The 20423-nt window shown below is 42.4% G+C and overlaps 1 protein-coding gene across 4 annotated transcripts in view; it reads left to right on the forward strand.

The window, feature by feature from the left end:
- dpy19l3 (dpy-19 like C-mannosyltransferase 3) overlaps positions 1-20423 on the forward strand; it is a 68361-nt gene that overhangs the window by 35072 nt on the left and 12866 nt on the right. For 3 of the 4 annotated variants that reach the window (XM_040011214.1, XM_040011217.1, XM_040011216.1), the window contains 6 exons: positions 660-818; positions 3706-3837; positions 7178-7289; positions 8909-8965; positions 9298-9380; positions 20193-20325. In XM_040011214.1, coding sequence (XP_039867148.1) covers positions 660-818; positions 3706-3837; positions 7178-7289; positions 8909-8965; positions 9298-9380; positions 20193-20325 — 676 coding nt within the window. The remainder of the gene's footprint in view (positions 1-659; positions 819-3705; positions 3838-7177; positions 7290-8908; positions 8966-9297; positions 9381-20192; positions 20326-20423) is intronic. The other variant, XM_040011215.1, reaches the window with a different exon arrangement.

The raw sequence follows: 20423 nt of genomic DNA on the forward strand, positions 1-20423 counted from the left end.
TAAAAGATCTCTTTTTAAAAACCAGCAAAAATATATAGTGTTACATTTGATATCATTGACATTGATGTGAAAATAACGTACAGTTGCCAGGTAACAGTAATTTCAGTTAAACGCTATAAAAAAATAAAATATTTTTGCACACGTGTAGAAAAAAAAATCGAGTTTGTGGTGTTGATCAGGTAGTCGCACATAAGTTTAATATATTTTTATTATTATTTGTTGCTTCTGTTTTACTGCATTTCAGAGGCAAATATGTTTATTCACATGCATTAAAATTGTTTTATTTACATTAAAATACACAATTTTGTGTTAAGTCACTCTGCCACTAATATTTCAAAGTGAAATCATTTAATCCAAGAAGCATCCTGCTCCATCCAGTCGCCTCACAGTCACTCAGACTTATCGTATGACAGGCTCCACTTGGACCAGCTGCAGCAGTAAAATGCTGCTTGCATCAGTAACTGAAGGGCCCTCAGAAAGTGCGGTCTCTGTCAAGGCCAATTTATGGCCCTATTTCATAATTTTAAAGAGTGTAATTTGGATCTGCGCCAAACTTTTATAGCTTCCTCCTCACCGGGTTTCCATTTAACTCGACGTTGCAGTGTTTATTTATTCTCAGTGAAAAACAAACAGATGACCGCCTCTCGCCTCCCCTGCAGGGATTTTGATGCCAGTCTGTATCTGTGTGAGGAGGCCTTTGGCCTGCTTCCCCTGGACACGCTCGAGCGCCTGGCCGGTACCCTGCTGCTGTACCCCTACGTCCTCACGCTGCTTCTGCTCTGTGGCATGTTGGTGACGGCAGCACTCCAAAACCTGAGGTAGGTGATGACTCAACAGGAAGTGGAGAGGGTTATATAAGACGAAGCAGCTCCAGATTACTCTGATCAGTCACAAAATAAAATTAAAAAAAAAACCCACAAAGCAAAACAACATTAAATTAATATTTTGTTACTCTACTCCATATTTTTTGACCCATTCATGGGCAGTTTTTGTGGTGTGGGCGGGGCATGTTGAGCTGAGGAAAGACGCCTCTGCCAGAAAGTTCAGTTACCAAGAAAGTCATGCCTGGTCTGCAGCAATGCTTAGGTGGGTGGTTTGTGTTAAAGTAAAATCCAGATGTTTCTCTGCATTGGAACAATCAATTATAAACTTTGTGTCGGTTCACTTTATTTAAATATACATATCACCAGCTCACAACAGCTGTCGTCTCGAGGTGCTTTATATAAGACCCGACAGTATAAGAGAGAGAACACCGAAGACACGTTCCCCCCGCAGCACTTGGCGATAGAGGGAAGAAAGAACGAACAGAAACATATCCAGCAGAGCCTCGCGCTGTCTGGTTGGGGTTGAGGGGAAAGAGAAGAGAGAAACTACAAAGAACAAGGAGAGTAGACAGGAGAGGACGACACATTTAAAGTAGAGGAAAGTGATATAGCTTCAAATGATATCATGGTAATTCAAATTTGTGCTAACAGTATTTCTGACGATGAAAGAAAAAACGTACTGAACAGTTTTATTGACCTTTGCAGGCAGCAACATTTAGAAGTAAATAAAGCCAGTAAATGAAGGCCATTTTCTGTATTTTCCAGTCAGCTTCTGTCATTGATGAAACGTTAGCTAATTCAAAGTGTGAACTAATTACACCAAGGTACCAGCAGCAGCAGCATGGTGGTGCAATAGTAGTGACGCAGCACAAGTCAAATGTATGCACGAAAGTATCCCAGTGCCACGACCATGAAAGGTGTAGCTATGAAACGGACTCTTAAGCAGGACCTGAGAGACAACAGCTTAAAGTTCACAGGTTTTATTGTCACAAAGGGAAGTTTCTCAAAGGGAATGTTAAAACAGGATGAACACTGGAATGAAACTCTGGCAACTCGGGACAGCAACCCTGAGAGAAAAGAGATGGGGGTTAAATCCAGTCCACAGTATGGGTGAGCGGCAAAGTAATGAGCAGAGTGGCCGTCTCTGTCAGACCAGCTTGACAAAGACTGGTTTGAAAGCACTCTTCAGCTCCAGAGGAATCATTAGGATAATGATTACAAGGGCGTTAGCACAGGAGACACATTAGGAGAGTCATAGAAGAGCCTGGAAATTTAATGTAAAAGTATAAAGTTACTGCTTAACACTTTAGTTTAATGATAACAAATTCAGTTCAGTTTTAGTTATAACGTCAGACAACAGCAGTCACCTTAAGTCGCTTTATATTGAAGGTAAAGACTCTACAATAACAGGAAAAAAAAACAACAATCACATGACAAACACTGTCACTTGGTGACAGTGGGAACGAAAAACTCCCGTTTAATAGGAAGAAACTTCTGACAGGCTCGGGGAGGGGCAGACATCTGTCATGGCTGGTTGGAGAAGCAGACAGGACAAAAAAAAAGAACTAAACTAGCTTAAGTTAAACAATATTTTCACATAATAAATCTGGTTATTGTATCTTGGCCAGCTGCTTAAAGCACTGTGCAGGAGTAGTTTCCATCCATTTGTTCTTCCCGTCTGCAGCTAGCGAGGGCTCCAGCGATCCTCGCTCATTTGTTTACGTTTGGGTGGCACGTCACCAGCTGCTAGCATCTCCTTCTTAGCAGCTGTACTTGACGGCGTATTTTTGCCTCGTGCAGTGAAACACGTTTGTTGTTTTCACCTTCAGCAGGAACAGTTTTCGTGCATATTTTCCAAAGTGCTCTGCTTTATTGGAGGTTGCTCCAGCAGCCTGAGCTTTAAGTAATGGATGGCTTGGGGTCAGCTGATCCAGCTCTAACTAAATTATAAACTTTATCAAAAAGGAAAGTTTGAAGAAGGTGCAGTTAGCAGGTACCCTGATGACAGGTAACTGATGAACCCTCTGATGAGTATTTCTTTACAGCAACTAGTGATAAATCAGGCAAAAATAAACAAGAGCCCATTGCTTTGGAGTTACATTTCATCAGCTCTGTTTCTCTTTTGCTTGTCATACATTCATGCATTAAAATTAAACTACAAAGGAAACCAGAAGGCTTCCAGTACTGAAACTCTTTCCCTTGCCCACAGATTCTCTTTTTCATATGCAGATATCTTTGGAGAAAAATTAGTGAAGTATAAATGAATCGAAGGTTTCGGCTCCTTCAGAAAATAGAAGAGACAAGATGTTTATTAGGAGGCAGAAGCCCAGTCGTGGTAGTCACAGTCCCCGTGTCTGCTCCACATTGTTTCTTCACGCTCTGCAAAGCCGCTCTGCCTCTCGAAGCCTCGTGCGCCTGTGGTGCAAGGTGAGGGGCCATATCGAACTAATCACATTAGCATATCAACTCGCACTCTGCCGTTGGAGGCTTGGAATACTAACCTCATAGAACAAAGGGCTATTTGCCAATTCGGGAATTAATTTAATCCAGTTTAGCCCAGCTCACGTAGGAGGAAGAGCCGGATTGGATTTGTATTCAAATGGAAGCCAGTGTCCGTCTGATTCGGTGCAGGAGGCCAATTCGGGGGAGTGACATCATGCCCTCGAGCCTTCGTCTGTTTGTCTGCGTGCCGACTCCCGCAGACAGAAACGGTCGTGGGTGTGTGTATCGTTGCGTGTCCACTTGTGTTCAAACTACTAATGAAATCTGAATAATATCAATTCCACCCACCTTCCCTTCTGCCTCTCGTCTCGAGCGTCTGGATGTAATGTTTTATGTATCACTGTTGTCTTTTGTGTCGCTGTGTTTTTCGGTTTCTCAGCAGGCCTAACAGAGGTTCCACCGAGGAAAAGAAAGGAGCCAGAGAGGGGCAAGTGGCGGCATTTCGTCCAGATGTGGCCTACAATCTGCTGCACACGCTGTTCTACGGCCTCCTGGCTTTCAGCACAATGAGGTGAGACCTCGTAATTCTAGCATCATCTACATGCAGACGTCCCCAAGTAGTCGCATTCTGAGACGGGGACTCTCCAAATGTACTTTTCCTCTTGGTGAGTTGATTATGCAAAGTCGCGAGCAGATGCTAAAATCCGAGTGCCTCTTAAACGCCTCTCACAAAGTGTCTGAATGGTCCGCTTTAGCCTTGATCAGCCCTCAGCGCCAAGCACCATCCAGCGCCACTCACAGCAGACGCAAAAAGAGTCGATACAGCTGAACAATCGATAATTAATACTCTGACCCCCCCCCTTCGGAATTTTAACGAAGACCTGGTGCAAACAAACGGCTAACGAAGCTCCATCTGCCGTCTTTACACTTACCATAAATTATGTTTTTTAAAAAGAATCATTAAATTTTCTTATTTATAAGGTAAATAGTTTCAGTTAAGTTGCTCATTTTAAGTTACTTTACTGCTGTTTCAGCTTGTTTATGCTGTAAAGACGTCCAGAGCAGGCCACTGTCGGGAAGAGTCTCACGGCTGTGTGGCTCAGAAAGGTTATAACTTAGAACTTTTTATTTCATTTCGCCTTGTAAGTACACAATACTATTTCAGCAAGCAGTTTTTTTTTCAATAAGGATTTTTCACTGGCTTTCAACTCCTTCTTGTAGTTTTTAGTTTTCCACTGTGGCTCAAGTATACATTTATTTATGTGCCGGTGAGAGTAAGAAGGCTCGTTTGGTTTGTTTTTGCAGTCGGTGTGTGTCTCAGGCAACCATGTTGCAACCTTTCTCTGGAAAGACGGAGAGAAATGGTTCCAGAAATAAGATAAGATATAGGAGGCATACTGTTTACATGTGCGCTGGCTTTGAAAACCTTCTTCTTTGAGATACATTTGTTTACTGTATTTACTGTGCTCTTGTGCGATATTTGTACAAATGCTGTTTGTACATATGTTCGGAGTCGGATACTAAGAGCCTTCTTTGCTGCTTCTTCCTCTCCTGTTTTCTGGTGGCACACAGACGTGCAGTGGTCTGTTTCTCTGGTTAATATTATGGCACAATCCACTGGCAGGTTCCCACCGTGGAGCAGCAACACCTCTGAGGGTGTCTCGGCTTGCAGGTGCCAGACTCAGAGGCCCGACACCAGTGCTGGCACCTCGCTTTACCGCCGTCTTTCTTGTGGTCGACTTTCATATTCAGCCTCTTCTTCTTAATTTCCTGAATGTTTTGGCTTGCCCGGCTGGCAGCCTTTGCTGCTGCGACATGAGATATTTGCTCTTATAATATCAGCACTGTGACCACCAGATATGATTGGTTTGACCGGCATCGGCCTCTACACCGACTACTGCAGTTTTCAGTTTGGTGTCGGCTCTCGTTGGCATTTACAGTTTGTTCTTATTTAAGTCATTTTTTGGATGAACAAACATTTTTATTCAGTTTTTCTTTTATCGGTTTGTGTGTGTCTGTGTGTGTTTAATCAGGTGAAATTATTAATATCAGGAGCTACAGTGGGTATATCATTAGTGATGTTGTTCAGTCAGTTTCAATCGATTTCTAAAAGATGGATATTGTGTGCTAGCACAAAAGTTCATTTCCCAGCAGAATGCTTCTTGTACCTGGAACAAGTTTTATTCTCAGTAAAGACATTTGCCTTGAGTTTACTTTATTTGCATATAATCCACAAACTAGCATGCCTGACTTTTAATCATATATAAAATGCAAATATAGGTGAACGATGAAGTCAAACAGATGGTTTTTGCTACGTTTTCATTTGAAGTTGAGATCAAACATGATATGACTCACTTTAGTTTTTACTTATAGCATCTATAATGTGAGCATATGGTGCTCCTAAAGGCCCCGTGTGGGGTTTATCATGACCATTTATTTACTCATTAATATCTTCTGTAGGAAGGTAAAATACCTGATCGTCAGCAGTCTCTGCACAGCTGTTTCTGTCCTGTTAGCAAACATGTTTGGATAGTTCTGTCTACTCATTAGTGGTTAATTTCACATGCATGGAAAATTCCCTTTGTCACCTATTTTTATCTCCTTGCTTTAAAGTTTTGGTTCTATAAAAAACAACGACGCTTTTTGCCGTATCAGTAGCTCTGCAGCGTCAGACAGTGTGACTAATACACCCTGTGGCTTGAATTTTTTTTCTCTCCCCATTTCGCATCTATAACCTTGAGCACAACAAGCCTCCCAGACCTGACTCCAGTCGTGTATTTGTAATTGTCAAGTGGTTTTCATCGCCACCATCATTAGTAAATTTTCCGGCCTGAACGCGTTTCAGGCTGCAAACACACGCTGACATGTACGATTTATCACTAGGAAAGTATAATTGTGTTTTAACTTTAGGCTCTTTGTGAGGAGTGTCAGGAAAACCATCGAGATCACCAGTGGAATTACTACTTCCTGTCCCTGTAGTAAAAGAAACCTGCAATTACTCTGTTAAAAAAGAAACAGGAGTTTTCTGGTGTGTTGTTTATAGCAACTTGGCTATGAGGGTTTTATAGGTTCACATAAGTAGCTTCATTTAAATAAGAGTCTGTCAGTAGCTGGGTTATTCTCTGTGTAGGGAAATGTTGATAATAATTGAATTTATGTGGTTAGCAGGATTCAGAAAAGCAGGGCTATGCAGTACTTTTAACACTTATAGTTCACACAGTGCTTTGCTGTCACAGTTGGTAATTTAAAGTACTGATTAAATTCCCACAAAAGGAGCAAAAGAAAAAAAAAGTCCTGAAAGCTTTTAGCACAGAGTCAGGTAGGGCAGAAAGTGACACGTTTGATTTCAGCACTTTCTCTAAAATGCTGATTAAGAGAGAAAAGCCAAAAGTGCAGAAAGCCATTTGTTTCTGTCAGACGGCTCCTTTGCATTAAAAAAGTATTGAGATTTATTTCAGTGAGGCTGCACTTCTTTATGCCTCCCCCCTTCCCTCCCCCCTCGCACGGCTCCATCTCCGCACCTGTCAACAATTTTTCAGCTCATTTCATTCTCCCCGTCTTCAGTCTTCTGCTCGCTGCTCTCTGTTTAATCTTTTTCTCATTTGTTTAGAACTCTTTGCTTTAGACTTCATGTGCTTTGGATCAGAACTTAAAAATAATGCAGTGTTTTTGGCACCAAATCAAACTCAACCACAGCGAAACCATTTCACTAACTCGTGCGCTAAGCTGCAGACGAGTTGGTCGTCTTGTTTGAATTCTGTGTGTGTGCTGAGGGAACGTCCTCCAGTCCAAGCTGTATAATTTGTCTGTGTCATGGAGGCTGGGATCTGTTTTCTTTTTTCTCCTAAGAGGAAGACTGTTGAGACACGAGCGCTGCTTGATGTGGCTTCTCCTTCTCTCTTTCTGCCCAGAATGAAGTATATATGGACTGGCCACATGTGTGCGGTCGCAGCCTACGGTGTCTGTGGGACCGAGCTGTGGACTGTGCTTCTCAGCGCTCTCCGATGCAACACGAAACTTCTGGTACGAGCTCACATTTTCACTTCTGGCTCCAAATAGTGCTGCAGGGAGGATGGGTGGTAGGATCTTTGTTTACGATAATCTCCAAAAACTACTTACTACACTACTTTATGTCCTCTGAAGCATAAATACAGTCATCAAAGCTAGAATTCAAATATTAAAAAACCTAATCTGCAATTGCAGAACAAAATGTGCTTCACCATCCAGGCTAGTCAGGGTTGAGTAATCTCAGATCTTGTTCCATTTAGATGGGAGAAATTATTCATTTGTGAACTAAAGACAACATAAAATATAAAAAGGATAACTATATTTATCCCAAATGTTGGGAAATTCCAGCGTTACAGTGACTAAAACTGTAAATGCACTTTGCAATTAAATGGCCCGATTTTGCTTGCCGCTGAGTTGAGGAAGAGGTGAATTTCTACCAATCAGATCGTGTTTATTCAAATGCTCCACTGTTGCCACTGACCAATTAAAACGCATTATGCTAATGTCCCATGGGAGCGAGGTATTTGCTTGTGCATGAGGAGATATTGTGTGTGGATACAGTTGCTAACAGGCTCTTCAGGCTCGTCTTGTGAGCGGCTGCCAAACATCCAGGATCTGACCAGCTCGTTCTTCCCAAATCGAACGCATTCACTGCATTTACTGCACTGATCAGTAGCTCTTCTCTCGTCTGTGTCACATTAAGAGTGATTGCAGTCCCACGTTGATCCCACGGTGCCGTTTAGGTGTCGTTACCTGTAAATGTGACTTCCAATGGTTGCTGATGTGGCTCAGAGTCTGTTAGATGTGTTTAACTGGTTGCTAACCTGTTTGATGTAGTAACTTTACATACACACTGCGTGGCTGACGACATGTTCTTGACCTGCTAGATGAAAGTGCACATGCTCGGAGCGCTACGTTATATCGCGCTTCCACAGATGAGTAAAGAGCTGTTTTAGCTATTACCCAGTGCCAAAGGTCGTGTGTAACCACAGTGCTGTGCTGCTGGCCACTGGATAAGCACACTACAGCACAGCCAGTTCAAATTCTCTTCATCAGAGTAGTTTCGAGCAAGCAGGGGGAAAAAAAGACGACGGATTAGATCGTTTCTGGCCGGGCGATTGGACCGAACAGCTTTCCAGTCACTGAGCGACTTCTAACTGTCGTTTAAGAGAAATTTGAAGTGTGTACTTTGTTCTTAAACATGTCTCTGAACGTACTGAGGTTTGATTCCCAGTTCTAGTAACACTGCACATTATGCCTGTCACCACCCTCCAGTGTGAGTGACATTGATCTCTTTTAAAGCTCACTGCGAGGCGCTCTTGAAAGATTTTTCTATCTTTTATGATTTCCTGTATTGATGTGACGGTGAACCATTATGCTGCTGAATCCACAGCCTGCACTCTGAGCGGGTGCCGGCATTGCCAGTGAGGCCACTAGGTGTCAGTGTGGTCACAACAGGACGGCAGCAGGAATCAGATAAACGATGGTCGGGAACAAAGCTGCTCTATCTGTCTGTTATCTCACTCCGTGCTCATTTTTGGTATATCTCTGTGTGACTCTTTACTTTCCTCTGCTTCTGATACAATTATTTTCCTTCATTTCATTAAAGTTGTTTTCTTTCTGTCATTTTGCAGTTGAGGCTTGTCAGATATGTCGTTCCTGTTGTGATGATCGGTTTCCTGTATTACAAGGTAGGCCATTTTCTTGGTGGTTTGTGCTCATACCTTTTATTGGAGTTTTACTTCTGGAACCACGTGGAACGATATGAGGGAAAGAAAATGGGCTAAATGGAAGTTACGGAAGAAAATGATGAAAAGCAATTGGAGCCTAACAGGATACTAAAACGATTGCTTCCCCTTTATTTATTTTACTGTTGGAGGAATCTAAATAGCTGTCGTATTCCCTGTTATGTTCAGTGAAGCAATAAGATGTTATCAAAGATATATCAGTGGGTTTGATACTCTGCTTATGGGCTTCATAAACCGAATTTTCCATCACTTGTCTTTGTCTTTTTTCCCTTTAGTTCTGGCCTAAGCTGATGGAGGAGTTATCAGAACTGAGGGAGTTTTATGATCCAGACACCGTGGAGCTCATGACCTGGATTAGGTAGGCGCATACACCCGCGTTCACAAATCCGGAGCGCACATCATATTGAAGCAAATTAGATTCGCTTGTTCCTGCAGATCGAGTTTCACCGTGCCTCGTGTCCTTGATTAGTCCGCGTGTGAGCGTGTCCGTGTGCGTGCATGCGTGTGTCTCGGCGCTTGTTTGTCGGAGAGTCTGTCTGATGAGTGATGAGAGCTGATGGATATCCATGAATAAGACATGGGAGTGCTGGAAAGGACCCAGCTGTTGGCAGAGCTCTAACCCACCTCAGGGTCTCTGTTGCTGGGCTTCCGATCAAGAGCATCACCCTGATGGGATCAGAGATGGAGCTGTGATTTGGAAATGCTCCGAACTGTCGCTGATGCTGCTGTGTGTTTGCACATCTGTGCGCGCCTGTCATTTTCTGGTCGTCATGTTGGATGCACAGCGCTCGATTGGCCGCCCGTAGTGCATATCCTACATCTGTGCAACTATAACATCTGGCCAAAGACACAACTCTCAGCTCTCTGCTTAGTGCCTGTTAAATTTCCCATTTATGTTCCACTTACACCAGCACAGACAAGTTGGTTTAACTGGGATTGTTGGCAAGGTCAGTAGTTATCAGCTGGGTTTGCAGCTCTCTCGCAGACCTGAGGCTGAACGCTGGTCAGACGCTGCGCAGTGCTGCTGGACTCGTTAGGCATTCAAATTAAGAAGCGAGAGATGATGAAACATTACGGCTGAGTGTCAGGAATGAAGTGGGATGCAGTAGTGGTGCAAACTGAAGCTGATCGTGTGCTTCGTCATTAAGATTTTCATCCTTATCGCTGATATTGTAACATAACAAGAACCATATGCTAACTTATGTATTTTGAATCTTCGGTCTAGAATAAATTAGAAAAAGTGACTTATGGTTTTTCCAGAGGGGCTGCTATTAGAAATATTATGACACCAAAGCACCTTTTTCCTAAAACTTGAGTGTTTTCTTTTGTTGCTCACATCAGGGCTGTGGGTGTGTTTGTAGGCATGCTGAAGGAAAACTGCAAGAACCACATTTACAGCTGTTTTTAAGCCTCCGGTTTTCTGTAATTTTGCCTTCCTGTCGGCCATTGTGAGAGCGCAGGGCTTAGTCAGTGTTCCCACTTTACATTTTTGCATTTTACATTTTTTTTACAACACTTCCACACATCTGCTGCTCTAAGCAGTCCAATTAAAAGTGTTAATGTCCATGAATTCTGTTCATTCTTTAATGTTATGTGCAGATATATTGGTAGTCTTGTATGGATTCACAGTTAAGTTTGCACGATTTGCAGACTGTGTTCCTCCGTTTAAGTTAACAGCGTCTTTAAAGGTCGTTAATTTAGGATTAACCAGCTCTTGGTTAGCTATAGCTGATTTGTTGTTAGCTAGTCGATTTGGTTTGCTGAGAATACGAGTTTGTGGAGGGAAAAGGCAAGTTACAGGACACGTTGTCTGCACGATTGTGATCTCTTTTGGCAGGAAGAAGGGAAACTTGACACTTTTTGTGTTTTTACATTCCTGCTGTCACCAGTGGCCACAAACTAGCCTCCAAAGAGTTTTTTGGGTCACCCTGATAGTAGCCCTGCTCCTCCATATCGAAACGCAAGACTCCTCGCTGAGGTGTTTCAGCTTTTCTAACTGGAAGGAGACCTCAAGGCAGCTCCATGACACACTACAGACACTCCAGCTGCTTAGGGAATGCCTCATAGAAGAGCTAGAGGCCTGGAAGTCTGGGAATCTCTGTTTGGGCTTCTGCCACTCAGTGAGAGTAATAAAACATGGATGGAGATGATTAAATCGTTTCACCTAAGACCAATAGTGTACATTTTATTGTCCTGCTTGGGCTACTACTGAAAATTTAAACCCAAACGGTTTCTCTTTTGACTTCAACATGGAAATGCACACGATAAATCTGCTTTTAACTGTTTTGTTTTTCACAGGGGAACGGTCTCAGACCCCCCCACACAAAACTTGGATGCTGCAAAATCTTCTTTACAAGCTCTGTGAGGAAAAATGATAGTTTTTGTCCACTCAGATAATCCCGTTGCCATGCAAACACGCCAGCCTATCCTCAATACATTAAAACCAGTTTAGAATGACTTAACATAGGTTTTCCCTGTAGTTCACTTATAGACTCGGTGAATGATAATTTAAGGCTTCTTATTTCCATCCTATCATCTTCAGCGCGATGACACCGAGTGGACCAGATGTGATTTCTATTTCTAAGAAATGGACAATTTTGGTATAATCCTATTAAACACTTAGTGGAATGGCACAGGGAGAACGAGAGAGATATGGATAGTGAGACAGCAGAGGAGAGGTTTGGATTTTGAATGTATTTGTGTGTGTGACATGGGTTCCCTTCCCTCCGGAGCTAATCCCATTAGGCGGTGAGGATTAGGGGCTGCCTAGAGTTACCTTGGTTGGGGCTGAGAGCAGGGCGGAGTGCTAAGCTTCTTGCTGCGCTAATTACATTCCAGATGAAAGTGTTAAGATGGGGAAGGAGGTTCATGTTACGCTGTATTCTCTAGGTGACTGAGGCCGAGGCTATTTCGTTTTATATGCAAGAAGCAGATATTCAGACTGCGGCACAGTAAAGGGTAGGACGAGCGTACGTGCAGCGTGTGGAGGAAAGTATATTTCGTGAACAGCTTGCGTGCGTAAGCTGTCGCAGATTCGTTGTGATGATTGTAGCTGCATTTGTTTGACTTTGGTTGATCTAAAATGAAGAGTTTGTCAAAGGATACAAGGTCTGAGAAAGTCTTTATCTTTACAATCTCTCCAGCTAGAATTAGGATTAGATTAGGGAAAGGATAAAGATGTTTGTTTGATAACGATGGATTCAGAGATGAGATTAGGATTATTAGATCAGAGATAAGAGGGCCCTCGTCAGGGCTAATGACGCATGCTTGAGGCCCTCATTAGTATAGAAGTGTGTGAGTTAAGACAGGCTGATGAGGAGATTATCATAATTCCCAAGACTCTCTTTCATGACCCGTGACTTTATGAGTTTGAAGAACTAAGGTGCAGCCATAATTCACAAGTTTGCACTTGATAACAGAGTTGGCTCCACAGCTCCGCTGTAGGCTGATACTGTGTTCTAAATGGGCAGTCGATAAATCAATAGCACTGCCTGGATGTTCAACTGCCTCCAACTTTGAGTTATAGTTGAGAGTGAGCAGTTTTTAAAGTCACAAACATCACCTCCATCTAGCCGGTGTGCTCTCTCTCCGCTTCCTCCTGAATCCGGTGCAACTTTGCTTTTCTCAGATTCATGTTTCCACGCTGGTTTTTGCAAAAGCAGTACAGTGTCAGTCAAAGGAGGTTACTGAAAAAATGAAGGGAAAATTCGAGGTAGTTTTGCTGCTCTGCATGAAGTATTCAAGGCAGTGCAAATGTTAACGTGCAGCAGAGAGAGGAGCAGCGGAAAGCCAGACATGTTTAATACAGCAGATTCTAGGCCCCTCAGTCCATTCTCACTGCTGTCACTGCACCGTCGCTCCAACAGGGAACAAAGTTCACCTCGCATTTCACAGCACAGATGAGTCAGAAGTGGGATCTATTACATTTTGAATGAGGTTATTTGTTGGACTTGGATTTTGATGTCAGTGTCACGACTCTGATTTAGTGATTTCTATATTTTTGCGTCATACAATTCCCTCCCTCTTATTTTTCTCCTGACACACACCGCTCACCGTGCATATTCCACCGCATAGAGAGGCCGAGTGATAATGCCAGCCTCCTGTGAATCAGCTTCTGGATTGTGGTGGATTGGTGTTTTGATCCCCAGCTGCTCTGCATGCTGAAAACATGAAGGCCAAACGCTGAAGTTGCACCAGTAGCAGCTTTGCATTGCAGCTCTGTGTGTGCATGTGTGTGTGCATGTGCGTGCATGTGAATGACTGAATAAGAAATGCATTTTAAAGAGCTGTGTAGAACAGCTAAGGTTAAAAGTGCAGACAAATTGCATTTTAACTTTTCCTCAGATCACACAGCAAATCATTGATTTCCATATTTTACTTCCTGAATGTCCGCTCTCGGTACATCCAGAAATTTCCTCCTCGGCCTTTCTCTTTTCCTGGCAGCTCCGTCGTCATTATCCTGCTCACAGGACACAGGAGGAGCTCACTGCTCTTTCACATAAACCAATTCAATCTGGCCTCTCTTGCCTGGTCTCTGAGCTGTCCCTCTGATATACTCTCTGCTATTCCTGTCCATCCTTCTCGCTCCTGGCACAAATCTCACGAGCTTTAATTCAAACCATTTACCATTTAATATGCTTTTATTTTGAAAGCTACCTTGCTTTCCCCCCCATCCCCCTCCAGCTCACCCCCGCCCTTCGGGTGTAAGATATACAGGCTGTTTTCGAGAATTATGAAGGCTGCAGTGGAAATTATTAATGAGAGCTTTGACAGCAGTTTTGCTGCAAATTCAGGAGGCTCATCTAGCTACTCAGCATGGAGACCCATTCAGTGAAGGAAAACGACTCCACTGGAAAAGTCAGCATAAACCCTGATGTGTTTATACAGCAAGTCCACACGCTTAAACAGGAAAACACATTGTGTCTCAGTTTCTTCTTAAAGACCATTACAACCACTCCCAAAGTGACCAGTAAGCATGTTTTTATTTGATTTTATTTATTCATATTTGTACATGTGCAATATTAACATCAGTGTTTGCCATTTGATGCACTGTGCCAGAAGTTAGCTTAAAGCTAATTTACATCTACAGTCCCTCAGCAGGTTGGATGTGAAAAATGTCACATAAAAGATTCTCACATCCATAAAAAAAGAAAGATTACAAGTCTGAGTCTTTCAGCAAATATTTTAATAAAGCTGGTGAAAGCGCTGCAGTACCTAATGGTATCAGGCAGGACTTCAACTTCCATTGAGTTCAAGCTTTCGCAGAGAGTGCTGATCGCCCAAAAGCAGAATGACAAAACGCTACAGTACGGTCTTTAGTTGACGATATGCTCGTAGATTGTAAAGATTCTCATGGGCAAAAGCTAATAAAATGAAGCAGCAGTGGAGGAGCTGCCAGACCGTTTAAAATCTTAAACACCAAACATATATTCATTAAAATGTTTCAAAACCCATGAAATGATGTCGTCCAGCGTTTTTAGTGACCATTTCCCCAGCTTGTTCTGGTCTGAGCTCTCTGAGTGAGGTTGGTAACTCCCAACAATTGTTTCAGACAAGTCAAAAAATGTTAAAGCATACATCACTACGTTATTTTTTTTCATGACCGAGTGTGAACAGGCATACATTTGATCCCAAATCTGTAAATGGTTGCAAAAGAAAATATTTTTCTTTCACTTTACCACCATTTATTCTTCAGTATAAGTGAAAATAGAAGCTTTTCTCTGCCTCAGAATTCCTCCAATTTTTTTTTTAATTTAATCGACTTTCATGTCTGAGCAGAGAGAGACGCATTCAGTGAGAACCAAACATTCTGCATGTCAGGAATTTCTACCTACTCAATACAACTGATGCAGCGGAGCGCTGATTCACACTGACGCGTCGGTTAATTAGCTCTGCCAATAAAAACTGACACAACAAAACAAAAATGAAGTGATTATGTTACAAAATATTAAAGTCAAACAGAAATGCATATACACACATACATGCACTGATCAGGCATAGAATCACTGACAGGTGGTGAATAACGCTGATTATCTCCTCATCGTGGCACCTGTTAGTGGGTGGGTGAACATTTTGCCTGATGAATGCATCAGAACATGTCCACAACTCCAGCTCTTGTGGGGCGTTCCCAGTCTGCACTGGTCGGTATCAATCAAAGGTTGTCCAACGAGGGAACAGTGGTGAAGCAGCGACAGAGTCCCGGGTGGCCGAGGCTCGCTGATGCATGTGCGGCGCGAAAAGTGGCTCGTGAGGTCCGATCCAACGCACGAGCTAATAAGAAGAACCAATCAAGGTGCCCATGCTGACCCTCGTCTGCTGCCGAAATGTTACTTTGACACCTACCTAAGCACTGTTGCAAACCACGTACACCCTTTCATGAAAACTGTATTCCCCGATGGCTGTGGCCTCTTTCAGCAGGTTAAAGCATCCTGCCACAAAGCAGAAGTGGTTCAGGAATGGTTTGAAGGATAAACGGTTAAGAAAATGGATACATAGATGCACTGCAACAAGATGTTATTCATTGAAGTAGTTTTAATGTTGCTAAGATATCATCTCACTTAAACTCTGGTGGCGTGTATCCATCTTTCAAGGTCTTGAGATATTTGTCCCTGAGATTTTTGCCCCGTTTAACACAAATGAGGTGAATGTGAGCACCGCAGAATAAATTCCAGTCTTAAGAAAACACTTCAGACAATTCAGCTTTGACATCTCTTTCTACAAGTGGTGGAGAATACAGACGAGATGAATAATAATGTGGAGTTTGAGCTGCAGAATTTCCTCCTTTTACCCTCACTAAGAGCTGCAGTCTGAATGTAGACTGGTTAATTTGTTTTCATAGAGATGAGGATTATCGCAATAATCCAATGTCAGTCATTTTTATCTTCAGCATTTAGTTAAAACCTGTACAGTCTCACTTATGAACGAAGCATGTTGAAGATGGAGCTGCCAGGATGAAGGAAAAGGGGAAGGTTCATGGATGTGGTGAAGGTGGACATGCAGGGGGTTGATGTGACAGAGGAGGATGCTGGGAGATTGGGGGGTCTGCTGTGGCAACCCTTACAGGGGTCATCTGAAGAAGAAGAAGAAGAAGGAGAAGAAGAAGAAGAAGAAGAGTTGCAATTGTTCATCCTGTCCAGACAAAAGCTAAGCTCCTAACTCTGACGGTCCCCAGATAATTCTTGTCCAGTCCTCGTGGGATTCTCTCTCCTTGTTTTGTGGATCTGTGTCATTGTGTTTGTCTAATTAAAACAAATTGCTTGATCCATGCTTAAGAAATATGTGCCACTACTCATTTGTATATCAGTCTTTCAGCAACAATGTGTGTTTCTGCTCTGTCGGTGTGACTGTATCTTCACTATTCTTTAAATACTCTGCTTCCTCTTACTCTCATTCCCGCTCTTGCTCCCTTAATTGTCTTCCTGTCATCCTCCTCCTTGTCGTGCTTTAAATTGTCTAAATTAGAAGCATTTGGCTTCATCCTTAAATGGGGAAAGTGGTGTCTGTGATCTGTGCTTGTGTGTGTGTGCGTGTCTTCCTCTGCTTTCTAGCTAATCCAGAGGCAGTTTAGAGACAGAGTCAGAGCGACGTCCCTGATTGAACACTTCTCAATCAGAAGTGAGACCAGCAGAAAATCCATGGCCATCCTGGCATTTCTATAAAAACACTTGGAGTCACGTCCTCTGTCTCACTATCAGTCATCATCATCATCACTTCCACTCAGTAACCCTTTGTGTGCAGGCGGAGTGTTAGCTGCACTCTCTGCAGGTGGAACATAAGATTTATATAAAAGGCAAGAAAATTTTAAGAGTGTTTTGGAAGTTACCAAAGTAATCATCAGAAAAGCAGCTGCTCAGACCCCGCGTGCCCACAGAGGCGCTTTCAGTTCTGCTCAATGCTGAGACCACCGCTGAGGTTCAAAGCTGTGCTGGAAAAAAGTGCGAAGTTACCAAACGCCATGAATTTCCACCAATAATGCAGTGATGCGCAGTCGGTGCGATAAAACAGGCCGTCATCACCTCTTAAAATCTTCATGCAGTGTCGATGTTTGAGCCTACGGTCTTTAAAAAATCTGGAGTCTAATCAAAATCATGTCATCAGACGTTTGTAATTTAGGGATGTTTAAAAATTATTGTTCAGGTTTATGTCTTTACATTTTCTCTCCTCTTCTGGAAAACTGTAAAAAGAACGAATGCTCAGTGTAACAAAAAGCTGATCCGGTCAGACAAAAGTGGGTTGCGGCTGTGTTGCTGAGCTTTATGTTGAATTTGAATTGTTTGCAAAGAGGTCAAAGAGTGCTTTCAGTCCTTTGTGACTGCGGGTGATAAGTTAATCTGTTCTGAAGGCAAATGCTGGCATGACTCTTAAAAAGCCTTTGACAGTTCTCACAAATCTTTATACCAAAATCATAAAAGCACGAGCAGGTGAATTGGTCCAGATATGTTTTTCCAGACAAGGTCGAGACTTTTCTTGGTGTATTAATGTAGTTTTTTTTGCCCTCTCTTTTTTCATGACAGCAGCAAAACCACAGATATAATTCATAACATTAATAGAACTACTCTCCTGAGGTGCGCCTGGCCATTACTTACTCAGACCTTTTTGTTTTCGTGGTCTTTAGCTCCATCACTACGAATTTCTGAAAGAACTACTTTTAACAACTGGTAAATGTAAAACTGTAGAAAAGTAGCTCGATATCAATAGATTATGTCCAAACCTATTAACATGAAGCTATTTTTGGTCTGACTCAGTTTACAGTTAGGTCATGTGGTGTATGTTAATCCTGATTTTTGATTCATAGTTCGTTGGATTGATTAAATATTCAACTTGAGATTTTAGGGGGGCAGGAAACAAACAGGAAGTCAGCCTGTTGTCTCCACCAACTTAAAGCAAACTGACTCTTTAGAAGCCAAATCCTCAGCTAGCTGGTAACTTCTTTCTGGCGCTGGTGGGCAGGAAGAGTATAGCTGAGCGACAGCTCCCTGCTGTGGTGGTAAACAAGGCTGGTAAGAAGAAGCTAAAATGCTTGTCAAGCTGTTAGAAACTGCATTCGAGTGACAATCGAGATCATTATCTTCTTAATGGTGCTCTAGAATTTGAGCAACAGGTACTAATGAACACGCTCAAATACACGTTTAAGCACACAAAGAGAAAATAGAAGCAAGGCAGGATCTGTGCTTGGCCACAGTAGAGAGTCTCTTTCAGCCAAGAACATCATTATTTCATTTTTATAATGTCAAAGGGTTCCTGGCTGTTCCTTTCTGCCATTTACATAAAAGAATATAAACATCAAATTAAATGTAATCAACATGGAAGGAAAGAAAATGTTGGCTTAAGGGCAGCAAAGAAGCAAAATGGACAGAAAGGACAACGACGCGTTCCTGCTGAAGGTCAGGAGGCCAAAGCATCAACCCACACGTCCACCTTGGAACATGTTTGAATACCCTCCACTCCGCTCCGCCTACGAGACTCATGCATATGTGCACATCCACATGAGAAACAGCCAGCCGGTCATTACGGTGCTACACGCGTACAGTATATACTGTACAGAGAGCTTGCAGTGCGCACAGCGTTCTCAGCATTCTTCAGTTTTCTTTGGTGAATTCATTTCAGGAAAAGTCACCAATGTTGATGTTCTTTAGTCTTAAACATTTAATTGAAAGAACAAAAAAAGTAACCTTCGATCTGCACTTACTAAACATTAATGACGAGTTTTCTGCTGGTCAGTTAAGTCAGAAACTGACATCTCTGATCTCCAAAGGTAACTCCAGACTTTTTAGATGCTTCTTTTCCATTGAAGCTTCAGGTCTGCAGGCCTCTTCAGATTTTCTTCAAGGACCATTTTCATTCTTATTTCAGCTCTGATGCCACCATTCATTAAATTTTATTAGATTCGGTTCAAGAAAAAAACCTTCACAAGCAGCTGCTCAAAGAAAGGTGCTTTTGGGTTTAAGGATTCGCACAACTAGTAAACTAGACTATTAAAATGTTTGAACCAGAAATATTGGTCTTTAAACCCAGGGACTGAACTAATGCATGAATGCTGTTAACTGTTGGGTCGCACATAACCACTCCACCACAGCAGTGAGCAACCACAGGCTGCCCAGGTGTGCAGGCTTTAACCTGCAGGGAAATGAGGCACTGCTAGCACTGCTAACTTTAGCCTCGACTGACATTGTGTTTGTGTTCATAAATGGCTCAAACGGCCACATATTTCGGTGAGATTTGTCAAAGAATATGATTTTCAGCTTTGAAATGCACATATGAAATTTGCACAGATAATGCAGATAATAATTATCTGTTCAATTTGGGAGCTTCATACTTTTTACATATTTAATTCGTCTACTTTTCCTTATGTAAACGAGCAGCAAATTTGTCTCTTGGAACATCTCGAGCTCATATTTAGGACTCTTGCTGTGAGGTGACAGTGCTAACCACTTAACACAGATAATAAGCGCTGAGAGGTTTGTCTTCTTATGGCTGCCGTCTGCCTAGTTTACCATAAAAGCCTAATTGGTGAAGTTCCACTGCAGTGGGTGTCGTTCCCTGGTCCTTCCATCGCTGCACTGAAACTTTTAAATGTCTTTCTGAGTGATACATGCACAGCGGTGTTGATCTGTCTGCCACAATAGCACTGCAGTCAATTTGATGTTTATCTGGAGAATTATTAATGCAACCAGGATGTACCTGACCACAGTTTGCAGGGGCACAGCAAAAGATTTGAATACACACACATTTTCATGCACGCACACAACAAACTAAGTTGTATTAACACGTTAACACGCCACGGCTTTACAAAGCTCGTCCTTGGCGATGTAGAGTTTTCCGTAGCACTGTAACTGCACATCATTTGGCATCTTTTTCTAATTTAATTCATCCGTCTCTGAAAGAAACTTTTAAATGCCATCAGTAGTATGTTCCAATTATTGCAGCAGCTCAAAAGGCAAAAACGTGTGCAGTGAATAACAACAGGAGACCATAAAATAAAGTAAAATTCAATCAAACTTTTCTGATGACTCGATGTTTGTGTGGATAGCCTAAAAACTTTTTCCATCTCTCTGTTGCTTTAACTTCTAAACATATACTGTATTATATTAGCCTAGTCATGCAATATACTATGAAAATGTTTAGAAAGGTGACTGATTTGTCTGTCTCGTTTCTCTGTGTTTGTCCACAGCACAAAGACACCCAAACAGGCAGTATTTGCTGGAAGCATGCAGCTGCTGGCGGGTATCAAGCTGTGCACAGGCAGAGTTCTCACCAACCACCCCCATTATGAAGATAAAGACCTGCGGGAGCGGACCAGACAGGTACTGTAGGCTGCAATAAAACGAAACTGCCAGAGGGGCTGCAAGATAACACGAACACAATAAATGGAAAATCTGAAGTAAATTGATGGTAATTACAG

Source organism: Simochromis diagramma, unplaced genomic scaffold (genome assembly GCF_900408965.1).
Source record: "Simochromis diagramma unplaced genomic scaffold, fSimDia1.1 OVJJ01000603.1, whole genome shotgun sequence".
Lineage (NCBI taxonomy): Eukaryota > Metazoa > Chordata > Actinopteri > Cichliformes > Cichlidae > Simochromis > Simochromis diagramma.